Source organism: Martes martes (assembly GCF_963455335.1).
Source record: "Martes martes genome assembly, chromosome: 15".
Taxonomy (NCBI): domain Eukaryota; kingdom Metazoa; phylum Chordata; class Mammalia; order Carnivora; family Mustelidae; genus Martes; species Martes martes.
In genome coordinates, this window is record NC_137903.1 from 46,015,391 (window position 1) to 46,028,576 (window position 13,186).

General features: G+C 44.3%; 1 protein-coding gene across 1 annotated transcript in view; it reads left to right on the plus strand.

Annotated features, from left to right (window-relative positions):
- Window positions 1–259: 259 nt before the first annotated feature.
- LOC308355943 (complement factor H-like) overlaps window positions 260–13,186 on the plus strand; it is a gene marked incomplete at its 5' end in the record, with an annotated part of 107,594 nt that continues 94,667 nt past the window's right edge. Inside the window, 2 exon segments of the mRNA XM_080824498.1 lie at window positions 260–504; window positions 4,646–4,809. Coding sequence (XP_080680624.1) covers window positions 260–504; window positions 4,646–4,809 — 409 coding nt within the window.

Sequence of the window (13,186 nt, forward strand, 5' to 3'; positions counted from 1 at the left end):
GGCGGCCCCAGCCACACTTAGGCGACACAGTGCGTACTGCGCATGTGCAAGCCGTGCAGGTCGGTCCGCGTAGTCCGGGACCTGCAAAGGTCTAGAGAAGGACGCGCAAGTGGCTAGAGAAGCCAGGTCCCGGGCATGGGCTGTTGGTGGCACAAGGCATCTGGCTAATTCTGAGCACTAACCTGCACAAATTCACATATTCTCCCTGAGGGAAGAGCTGGGGGAACCTGGAAAGGTCTAGCCAGGTGGGCCACACAGGATGGTTAGGATACCCTCCAAGAAGAGACATCGGAAAGCCTCCATCGCTGGAGAAGCCTGGGACACCTTCAGGCAGCCAGTCCAACTCGGGATCGGCAACCCCCAGTCGCAAGCGGAGACTCAGAAATATTTTCCTGGCAGGGGCTCTCCATACCCTGAGGCCATTCTGGTGATGGGGGTCCTGCCCAAACTCATTGGTCCTGAAGACCTCCTTGCAGCCCAAGCCTTGTTACCATGGTTTGGACTGTGCGTGCCTGGACTGGGGGGTGGTGGGAGGACAAGTTAGCTAGGGTGCCAGGGTCCTGAGAAAAGACAGCACCAGCGGAGGCTGGTCAGAGGAGGGAGCTACCTGGCATCTTTCTAATTCTAAGCTTTAACCTACACAAATACACATATTCCCTCTAGAGGTGGAGCTGAAGAAATCTGGCCTGCCTTGCCAGGGCAGTGTTGGTTGGGACTGCCGGGGTACCATCTCTTAAGCAATATTTGGAGCATTGATTGCTGGAAAAGCTTGGGATTTTATCAGGCAGTCAATCCAAATGGGAACTGAAAATGGCCAATTTAAGAAGCCTTGGAAAGATTTTGGAGGGGTGGGCTCTCTCCACCCTGAGGGCTGTGGACCAAGACCACAAGCCTGTAAAGCCCACAAATGTGTATTTAGGGCCTTAGGGATTGCAATCTTGGGAGACACAGAGTTGACCAACATGTGAATTATAAACGTGTGAGCCCAGGAGTACAGGTTTATAAAGGCAGAAGCCACAAGGTTGCATAACTTGTTTTGAAAGAATTATGATTGGTGCAGATGCAGTTAAACTGACGGATACAGGATTAGTTATTTAGTTAGCAGATGTTACATTATCTCTAATTCAGTGAAGTAGAAGGGCACATTCCAGAAGGTGGTCTAGTTGCAACTGACAAATCAAAAGTTCATAGTGTTCCTAGCATTGAACAGGAGATGAGCCTCGGCTCTGCTTTCTCAGTATCTTCTAGACTCTATTTTGAATGAGTCTCTTAACAATGCTTACTTCATATTGGAATTTTTTCTCACATTCCCCCCCCCCTTTTTAAAAAAAAATTTTTATTTATTTGACAGACAGAGATCACAAGCAGGCAGAGAGGCAGGCAGAGAGAGAGGAAGGGAAGCACGCTTCCCGCCGAGCAGAGAGCCCAACTCGGGGCTTGATCCCAGGACCCTGGGACCACGACCCGAGCCGAAGGCAGAGGCTTTAACCAACTGAGCCACCCAGGCGCCCCACATTTTCCCCTTTTGATCAAGATCCTTCAGGCAGAAAGGCATCTGTGATCAAGTCCACGATGGTGGAGTTCCATTTCATTGCTGGAGTGAGTGGTTGGCAGCCTGCTCCTGGTCCAACATATCTCTCAGGAGAGGGGACATTTCATAGCTTGTTGATATTTAGTATATCCAACAGGGTGCTAGGTGAGTCTTATGGCCACATTTGAGTAATGAGGAGGTTTGAGGAAATAAGGTCTAGCCATCAATCAGGTTCTCATTTCTGTTAATCAAATGGTAGATCTGATGAATGGTTTCGAGTCTTTGAGCAACTACCACTGACATTTTGAGTAGTAGTACAGCAATAGGAAATGTGCAGTATAAGCAATTTGAAAATAGCATACAGGGCACAAATTAAAGTAATCCAGCTAAAAATATCAAAAAACTTAAAATTAAACCTCCTGGGGTGAAGCTCAAATGCCCTTTTAAGGATGTGGCTAGTTTAAGCAACAGCGTGGTTTCTAATACTACTTGCTGTGAAGTTTTTACCCAAGTACAGCAAGAAGTATTATGTGTGGCACAGACTCCTCCGAGGGCTGCACGTCAGTGATCTAAAGCTATCTCGTTGTGAAGGGCTACCCAAGCTAGGGAACCTAAAGGTCTTTTCTGGGCTCTGATGGCTCTGAGAGTGGTGCAGGCTACTCTGTTAACAGTTCTGGTAAGACTTCTCATCATAACTTCCGAGTCTGCCCTGCCTACCCCAAGCCACAAACTCAGGACTCTAAGATATTCGATCTCTGAATATCTGGCAAGAAGGTCACAGCCTTGGCTGTGGCCGCAGCTGTTGTCTTCATATTTGGAAGGGTCCTCATCAGGGCAGTCATCCACCATGGATGGTGGAAAAAAAATGGAAAAAAAAATCCCCCAATTTTTTCTTCTTGAGTGACATTCAGGAGGCCATTTTGAGAACAGTAAAAGATGTGAAGTGCCCCCCAAAACACACGCCACAAAGGCCTCTCCAGCTGCCAGGACATTCATAGGCCCAAAACTGGTGATCGTGTCCACAAAAATATATGCTTTATGTACAGAGCAAGCCAGACATGTTGACAATATTTATAGATTCCATGACAGGCAATGAAGAGGAGGTGAGTTCAAGCTTGGGATCAGTCTCAGGAAGTTCCCCACAAGTTTCATTAAGTTGGCAGGCTTGGGGAGGGCTGGCCAAGGGAAGAGGGTTGGATAAGAAAGTTTCACAAATGGCAAATTCTTATCAGGAAAGATAGGTCCATGCGTTTGTATTTCAGATACAAGTAAGAGCCTGAAAACCCACCTTCCAGAAGCTTACTGGTCTTCTCAGAGGGAAAAAAAAGTGGATAGTGTATAGGGTAGTGCTTTTTTTTGAGAGAAAGCATGGAATGGGAGTTTGGGGCTGAAAACCTGTGCTCAGTAGGCTAGAGTACAAAGCTTTTTATCCAAAAAGCTTTGGAACCAAGAGGAACCACCACCATGACCCAAAGCCACTGAGGGGATAACAGAGTACAGTACACTCTTGTAAGCACTTGAATCTGCTGTGGTTCCCAAGACAGAGGTCAGACACTTTGGATCCCACTTTTCTGATATCAAGTCATGTTGGCCAAAAAGATGACAAGGCTGTAAAGCAAGGGAAGGTATTTGTTTGGGGTCTGTGCAGTCCAGGAGACACAGAACCCATGAAAATGGGAACAGGGAATGCAGGCTTATAAAGGCAAAACTGACAAGGCTCTCTAACTTACTCTGAACAAATTATAATTGCTGCTGAAAGGGTTAAACTATGTAATACAGGATTGGCTAGTTAGCTAACAAGCGTCCATTGGCTCTTTTTCAGCCCAGAGTAGGATGTGTTCGGGGAAATGGTCCATTTGTAACTGACAAAAGTCAAATGTTCATGGTGTTTCAAGAATTGGAATGGGAGAGTGCTTATGGTTTACCTCCTCAATATCCTCCTGACTCCATTCTGAACGACTCTCTTAGCAATGCTTACCTCAATCTGGAATCTTCCTTCACAAGGCTGTGCTGGCCTTTGGGGACCAGCCTAAGCTCCACAGGCTTGGCAGCTCCAGCAGTAAGAGGCCGGCTGACAGGATGTGCCCTGTGACTGCCTGTTTGCTGGTCGGCAGGTCACACTAGCCAAGAAACGGAAATTGTGTCAGAAGAAACCGGGTCATAGGAGTGGCCTATTGGTGGTACCTGACATCTGCCTAATGCTCAGCCTTAACCTACACAAAGGTGCATATTCCCCCTAAAGGCAGAGCTAGAGGAATCTGGATTGTTCTTGCGTTTGTGGGACAGAATGGGAGGGCCAGGGTGTTCTTCAATGATAGATACTCGAAAGCCTCAGTTGTTGGAGAAGCCCAGGATCCTGTCAGGCAGTCATTTTAGTTAGGGACTGATGGGCCAGTTTAAAACTGAGGCCTCAGAAAGTATTTAAGGGGAAGGGCTCTTCCCATGCTGAGGCCACGTAGGTGACTGGGGTCAGGCCAGAGCTCCACAGGGCAGAAGTGACCCTTATGGACCAAGGCTGCGGACAGAGAGCGAACTGTGCATGTGTAGGCCTCACAGAGAAGGGCAGCCAGGAACCTGGTGTGAAGCAGTGTCAGTCAAGGCCAGGTCACCTGAGGGGACCCTTGGGGGTACCTGACATCAATCTAATTCCAAGCACTAACCTGCACAGATGTGACTATTCCCCTGGAAGGCAGAGATGGCTGAATCCAGACTGCTTTGCTAGAGCTGGTTTGAGTGGGCTCCAACGAGAGACGCCTGGAAGCCCATCAGGCAGCCAGTCCATAAGGGACTGACTGTCGGCCATTTCAGCAATACTTCAGAGTGATTTTTTGGGTGTTGGCTTCCTCCACACCGAGGCAAAGCGTTAGGTTGGGGTTGGGTCTCAGTTCCACAGGACCGAAGGGCCCTCGCTGCCCAAGGGCAGCTGCTGGAGTGTGGATTGTGCCTGTACAGAGTAGCTAGGGACCTCACACAGGGCAAGTGTCTGGAGGGGTTGGTTCATGAGAGTGGGCTCTTAGGAAAATGAAATGTTGGCCTAATCTCAAGGCCTACTGATCCATTGTGGGATACTCCCCCCTCAAGGCATTCCTAGAGCTTTTTCAACTGCCCTGCCAGGGAAGGGTTGGGCAGCAGGACAAGGAATCCTCCATTAGAAGACACTGGGGTACAGGTTCCTGGAGAAGCCTGGAACCCCAACAACTTGATAGTTGTTGATACAGATAGTCTGTACGAGGACTGGTGCCCATCAGCAGTGACCACACTGGAACGATTTTCAGAAGGTGGGCTCCCTCCACGTCAGAGACTGTGCTGAGATTATGTTGGAAGGTGACTCGTGTTCCTCAGGCTTGGAGGGCTGGGACTTCCCCAGGCTGGCGTATGGGTCTGTACTTGACACATGTGACCCGTGCAAGTCTGGGTAGCCAGGGACCTGCAGCAGGGCAACGCTGGGTAAGGCTGGGTCACAGGACGTGGGGCTCTTGGGAATACTTGGCATCTGTCTAATTCTAAGCATTCATCTCCACAAATGCAGATGTCCCCCCACCGAAACCAGAGCTGGATCCAGACTGCTTTGCCAGGACTGGTTTGGGTGGGTTGGCTGATATAGCTCTCACTAACAGATTACTGGTAAACCCCGTACCTCATTAGGCAGTGAGTCCAAATGGGAACAGAGTGTGGGCAGTTTAAAGCTGCCACCTCACAGGGGTTTTGGGGGGTTGGGCTCCCTCCACACGGGAGACTATGCCTTTGATTGGGAACGCATCTGAAGTGCATGGCCCAAGGCTGGCTGACACGGTACGGACTACACATTTGTGGGCCACTGAAGATCTGGAAAAATAGGGACCTGAACCGAGCCACATCAGGAGAACCCAGTTCTCACAAGTGATCCCTTGGGAGGTCCATGGTATTTGCCTTATTCCAAGGCCTAATCTACACAAATGTGCATGTGCGGGGCCAAAGGCAGTCTGCCCCAAAATATGTCCCTTTGGGATATTCAGTATTTTGGAATAAAGCTACATAAGAAAGAGTCAGCACAAGGAGAACACACAGACACCCCCGCCCCCCATTTTATCTCTTGAAAACAGGAAATAAATTGCCCATGTGAAAAGTTGGGACACCTTTCTCTGAACCAGGATATGAAGAGACATCCCTATCACCAGAGGCAGGGAATTCAGCGCCGACAAGGCTGTATAAACAAACCTTGTTACTTTTAATACTTTACTACCTCAGACCAAATTCTTTTTTTTTTTTTTTAAATTTTATTTATGTATTTGACAGACAGAGATCACAAGTAGGCAGAGAGGCAGGCAGAGAGAAGAAGGGAAGCAGGCTCCCTGCTGAGCAGAGAGCCCGATGTGGGGCTCGATCCCAGGACCCTGGGATCATGACCTGAGCCGAAGGCAGAGGCTTAAACCACTGAGCCACCCAGGCGCCCCTCAGACCAATTTCTTTTTAGAATTCCTTACTGACTGAAGCCATCAAACATAAATGTTCTTTTTACTATTATTCACCGGTTTATTGTTTCTTTGCCTAAAAAGCATAAAAGCTAGTTGGCTCGGTCATTCCTTTGGGTCTCAGTTTTAATGTTGGGCCTCTATGCACAGTGAACTAAACTTTTTTTCCTTCTGTTAATCTCTCTCAGGTCGGTTTAATCCTTAGATCAGTTAGAAGAATCTTTAGGGATGGAAGAATATTTTTTCTCCCCAACAGCTGGCATAACCAGCAAGATGGACTTCCTGGGTTTGGACACTGCTATAGCTGAGATCCTGGGACAGGCAGCAAACAGCCGACATAAGGTTAGAGTCCTTACTTGGCTCTCTAAGGGTCTAATGGAATGAGAATGAAGGGGGTCCTTTTAATCTCTTTCTAAAGGTAGATTAGCAAGAGACAATGTTTGTGGAACTAGTTACTTAGGCTTAACATGTCCGGTCAATTTGGTAAAGTGTTCTTTGTTTGACCCATTTCCTCCAAGAGATGGTCACTGTTTGTCTTTGTGTTCTGTGTCATTTGTCGTGAAAGGAATTATCATAGAGAAGGAACACAGGCCTTGGCCTTATCAGCCTGCCATTCAACCCAGCCTCACAGACGGGTACGTTCACAGTCCTCATGAGACCAGTGTCTATTTATTTATTTAAAGATTTTTATTTATTTATCTGACAGACAGAGATCATAGTAGGCAGAGAGACAGGCAGAGAGAGAGAGAGGGAAGCAGACTCCCTGCTGAGCAGAGAGCCCGATGTGGGGCTGGATCCCAGGATCCTGAGATCATGACCTGAGCCAAAGGCAGAGGCTTTAACCCACTGAGCCACTCAGGCGCCCCACCTTTTGTCTTGTTTTATGTCCTGAAACCTTTACTTTGTGACCAGCGAGAATGTTCTCTCTGGTCTCTGCCATCTGGAGGGTGTCTTAACCTGGGTACAACTTGGTGGGTAGTTGAATAGACTGGGGTTCAGAGACGTACAGTTACAAGCAGCACTCTTTTTGGCTGTGTCAGCCAGCTCTCTGAGGAATTAGACATAAGAGGTCCTTGCCAATAAGGAATCTTTGTCACCTTAACATTTATTGTTTGTTAGTGCTGGAAAAGTCCTTTTGCAGTAGCGTCTGCTTAGTGTCATAGATCAGCATGACTGATTGGAGGCATCTCACGTTTTTGTGGGAGACCAGAGACATCGTTTTCATACACCATTTTTACTACCTGTACAACAAAGGCCTTTGTTTCCGTAGTCAATGTTTGGGAGTAAACTTGTTGATCATGGGGGCCACATCATCTAGGCCCTCTCCAGAGATGCCTCCTACACCCAGGGATGCTAAGCCTGGAAGACTGCCTCCGGGTCATTCCATAAAGAGCCTTATTGGCTTGAGTGACTGTTGACATCACTATGATCCTACTCAGCATGGCCAGATGACGGCTCCTTTAAACTGGCTGTATTTGAAAGAAAAAACAAAAAACCCCACTCTTCATAGAGCTTTCTCAGTTGTCTTATTAGTGTAACAGCTGGCCTCGGGGACTCTCTCGACAAAAGGAAAGAACAGAAATTAGACTTCAGGTGAAAATTTTTGTCCACATCCAACACAAGTTCCCCTTATCAAAATCGGGCCCTGTCTGCCTATTTTATCTTTGCTTTCCCTATCCTGACTCAGAAAGGGCACTCTGACCCAATCTCTGGGCTCAAAGTATACGGGTTACTCATGTAAATGTTGAAAGCCAAGAAATGAATCTAACAAAGTTTTCTCTCTCTCTCTCATAAATAAAATAAACCGGGGGGGAAAAAAAAGGCAGGTCAGTTCCTTAATATTCAAGCTTTAATCCAGTTCTTTGGGGAAAATTAGAAACTATTGTTTTTGTCTTGAAGATCTCTACAAAACCAGGAATGTAACTCTAGAAAAAAAGTCAAAACTTACCTATCTTTTTACCAATCCCCAAACCTTGCCTATTCCTCTCAAAATGTTTGTAGGTATCAGAAAACACCAGGATATTAGAACAAATTGCCTTGTACTTAAAAAAGGTAAATAATAATTACCCCCAAACTAAAACAAAACAGAAAACCTTTCATTTTTTTCCCTCTGTCTCTTAAAGTTATGACCTTTATAACTTTGAAACGTAAACACAGCCCACAATCACCTGAGAGTGAAGAACACAAAAAGGGAAGAGGGTTTTTAAAATACAAACAGCTAAAGGGGCTCTTGTGCCCAAACTCTTAAGATTACTTCCAGGGGGGCACCTGGGTGGCTCAGTGGATTAAAGCCTTTGCCTTTGGCTCAGGTCATGGTCCCAGGGTCCTGGGATCGAGCCCCGCATCGGGCTCCCTGCTCAGTGGGGAGCCTGCCTCCTCCTCTCTCTCTCTCTGCCTGCCTCTCTGCCTACTTGTAATCTGTCTGTCAAATAAATAAATAAATAAATAAAAGTAGTCAAACACTGGCAACAAACCAAACATCCATTAAAAAAAAAAAAAAGATTACTTCCAGGGATAAAAAAAATTTCTTAAAAGTCTTCTCTAGAAATAGTAAAAGACTTTATTAAAAAAATATTTTATTTATTTTTAAAAATGTTTATTTTTGAGAGAGAGAGAGCATGAACAAGGGGGAGTGGCAAAGGGAGAGGGAGAGGGAGACTCCCTACTAAGGGAGCTGGATGTGGGGCTCCCTCCCAGGACCCTGAGATCAGGACCTGATCCCAAGGCAGACGCTTAACTGCTTAATGGACAGAGTCACCCAGGCACCCCTAAAAGACTTTTGCCATCTGAACTCGTAAACTTAATTTATTCCAACTGTTATTTTTTGACTAGTCTATTTGGTATTGTTAAAACAGAAACTCTAAGATCTCTGTGCTTATCTACATGTATTTGTAATGTATTTGTATCTATGTATATTAGAGATATGGTATTTTTCTACCTCCAGATTTATAAAAGAGCTCTGTTTCATTGGCTTAAGAAAATTAGTGCTTACATACATTTAGTATTCATAAAAATTCTCCAAAATAAAAAAGAAACTTAATCCAAATATATTTCAGGTTTACAGGATCTGGGAGAAATAATCTATTAGCTAATTTAAGGTTATTTGTTTTAATAGGTTATCAGCATTAAATATTACACTTTTCTCCTATTAGGGTTTACTAATTTAATGACTTCATGATATCCTTGTTACAAAATTTGTCAACAAAACTAACCGAGAATATAATTGACTTTGTCTAATGTCTCATGAAGTTTCTGTGGGTGATTAAACTGAATTGTTGGGAGCAAATGTTTTAAATGGATGTAAGTAGAATAAGTTTGTAGATAACTTCTTTAGCAACAATTATATTTTCTGGAATATGTCCTTTAAAAAAAAATCTCAATTTTTAAAAATATCCACGAACTTTAAAGTTTTGTTAAATGATGACTTAAGTTAAATTCACTGACTATCTAGATTATCTCCAAATAAAATAATGAAATACTGGGACGCCTGGGTGGCTCAGTTGGTTGGGCGACTGCCTTTGGCTCAGGTCATAATCCTGGAGTCCTGGGATCGAGTCCTGCATCGGGCTCCCTGCTTGGCAGGGAGTCTCCTTCTCCCTCTGACCGTCCCACTTCTCATGTTCTCTCTCTCTCAAATAAATAAATAAAATCTTTTAAAAAAATAATGAAACACTAATTTCTAAACATACAGGTTTACCCACTTTTGGTTTCCCTATTACAGTGAAACTTAGGCTAAAATTTATGTCTGTCAGTAAACACATTTTGTGCTTTATTGAAAGATAATACTGTGAAGACATTACCAGACAAGGCTCCATTGCCTGATGTGCAGAAAGCCAACCACTGACATTGTTTTTTTGTGGCAAAAAAAAGGTTTAATTGTAGGGTACCAAGTAAGGAAATGGCATAAAATTTCTCAAATCCACCTCCCCAAAGGGTTGGGGTTGGGTGTATTTAAGGATAAGAGATCAGGATATCACAAAGTATGTAAGTTGACTGGAATATGCTGATTGGATGTAGGGAAAAGGGGAGGTGTCCTTTCTGAGCATGTGTATTCAGGAATCCAGTCTCTTCATGGAACACACCTTCATAAAATGGCAGTGTAAGCATGATAAACTGGGGGAGATCTGGAGTGTCCTCACAGAGATGATGTTTGTGCATTCTTGATCCCTTTTGTGCAACTGCAAGAATTCTTCCTGGTTTGCTCTAGTCTTTGCTTATTGGTGGTCAGTCAACTTCTACAAAACAAGCTCATAAATCTAGTTGGTTAACCTGAGTTTTCTTAAATAGAAGAATCAAGCATTTGTTAACTAGGCATGTCAGTTTCAGTCCCCCCTATCATTTGATCACGCCTAAGGCTTGAGGGATTGGAGTGACAATTGCCCTGGCTACTTCCCGCTGGAAAGGGGCTTGAGGAATGAAACACCTTTGCACTTTGTTGGAAATACTTTCTGGTACTTACCTTAACATGTACATCCTGCATGACCAAAGTATGTCTTTCTTTGTTTTGGAGCAACATCAGAAAGCATGTTTGATTATTACATACCCAAGTAACGAAATGCACAGTATAGATAACCCAAATCTTAGAAAACAAGTGAGTTCCTTTTGCCCATCAGGAAATTAATTTTTATGATTCTAACTCCTTTTGCTTTTGCATTACTCCTCAGCATCTAGCATAGGCTTTTTTGGTCCTATATCATGGTAAAGTTGGGAACTTTTGAAAATGTGGTCACTGGCGTTAGCAAGGGGTCGCTATGATAAGGTTCCAAATAAGGTTTTGGGTGACAAAATCAACATCTAGAGAGATTTCCCAAATTAGCCCAAATCTGGGAAATCCTAATCATAGAATTATCTTCCCAGGCTTAGAGAGTCAGAATCATCAGGGAAATATGATAAAGAAGAAAAAGAGCTATATGTTTGTACTTAAATATGAGCACCCAATGTAATTAAATCAAAGCAATGAGAATGATAGCATGAATATTATTCATATATTTATATTTTGGGGGCCTGTCTTCTAAACAGCACTTGGAGGTCTGTCAAAGCCTCAGTGGTCTATTTGGAGAAATCAGTGTCTGGGGTATGAAACGAGCCAAGATTGGGATGATCTGGGTTGTTATGTTCTTCTATGGCATGGTTTCCATTCCCGGTGGCATTCTGACAGGTGGGGCATGGTGGATCTGATGATTCCCAGGGAACCATCTCGATTTAAGAGTGATGGATCCATGGCTTGACACCTTTCAACTTAACAGAAGAGTTCATTACCAATAAGACTTCATATGGTCCCACCCAGTGGGGACGGAGTTAATCTAGGTGCTTGTTTGTTTGGGATTTTAATGGGACCCAACTTCCAGGAAACAAGTGGTGGAGAGGAACATCCGTAGGATATAATAATCTGTTAGAAGCAAAGTCATGTATAGTAGTTTGAGTAGCTTTCAAAGACTACATATCTTATGGTGGTCAGTCGCTTAATATGAGTTCCCTCTGGTAAGCTCATACCATGCTCATAGTTTAGGAAGGGTCTCTCACACAGCATTTTGTAGGGGCTCAATTGGAGCCTGCTTCTAGGGGCCATCCTTAGAGCAGGACAATTAGCAAACTCTTAGTTCAAGTTAAATTAGTTTCCTCACAAATTTTAGCTAATGTATTTTTAAGGGTATGATTCACTTTTTCCTGTCTTTCCAGTAGGCTGTGGTCGCCAAGATGCCTGTAGTTTCCAATGAATATTCAAGGCACCTGATATTTTTGGGTTATTTTGCTGTCAAAACTTCTCTGTTGTCACTTTGAATAGACATGGGTTGCCCAAAGCTGGGAACTATTTCCTTTCAGAGGGCTTTAACAACCTCAGAAGCTTTTTGAGATCAGCAAGGAAAGGTTTCTCCCCAGCCAGTAGAAGGGTCTAGAAACACTAATACATACCTGAAGTTTCCAGTTGCTCTTGGCATCATAGTGAAGTCAATCTGCCAATCTTCTCCTGGTCCAGTGCCTCTAGATCAGACCCCTTTTATGGGTGGTCCCATCTTTGGGTTGTTTTTAGCACATATCATATATTTTTAAATTACCTTTTGAATAGTCCTGTGTGTGTTTGGTCTTATGATGAATTTTTGAATCCACTGGAGAGTAGCATCTCTCGTGTAATGGGTGCTCTGGAAAATGTAGCTTTTTTTTTTTTTTAAAGACTTTATTTATTTGGGAATGAGAGAGCATGAGTTGGGGGGAGGTGGAAAGGGAGAGGGAGAAGGAGACTCCCTGCTGAAGCAGGGAGCCCCATGTAGGACTCGATCCCAGGACCCTGGGATTATGACCTGAGCTGAAGGCAGACACTTAACGGACAGAGCCACCCAGGTGCCCCTAAATGTGACTTTTGACATCTTCTGTAAGATGCTCAGGGATGAGGAATTTTCCCTGATTATTATAATCCACCTCTTTGGGGTATATTTGTAATTAGCATCTTGAGAACAATCAGGACTCCAACAAAATTCCTGTTCATTAGCTCTTTCTAAATCATCAGGGAAGTATTTGGGGCAGCATTTTGTCAAGTTTGTATGTGGGATTAAAGCCATCATTGACGATTTAGGCAACTTTGTGTGGCTTGATCCATTTGATTGTTTCCTTGGGCAGCCAAACAAAATGATGGCCGGGACAATGGACAGTGACCACTTTTTCTGGTTCCATAACAGCTTCTGACAAATCTAAGATTTCTTTGGCATGTTTAATCTTCTTTACCACTGCAGTTAATAGTCCTCTTTCTTTCCAGATGGTTCTAGAAGCATGGGCCACTGAAAAAGTGTATTTGGAGTCAGTAAAAAGAGTCACTCCTTCAGTCTTACTTCGATGAAGAGCCCTTGTTACATTTTGCTTTCTGTGCTGAAGTATATGGTGGAAGGTCATCTGCTTCTAGTACCTCTTGGTGAGTCATTACGGCATATCCAGCCCTACGGTGTCCTTGATCTATGAAACTGCTTTCATCAGTGACCACCTTGAGGTCTGGCTGTTCTAATAGCCATCAGGTCAGGACAGCTGGAATCACCTTGTTCAGTTATTTGTATATGGTCATGTATGGGTTCTTCTGACTGGTTGGAAGCAGTGTGCCATGATTTGGCGTTGAAACTGCCTTTAATGTAACATTTGAGTTGCCTAGTAGGATGGCCTGATATTTGCCCAGTCTTCTCGATGTGAGCCAATAACCCCTTTTCTGCTCCCAGAGGGG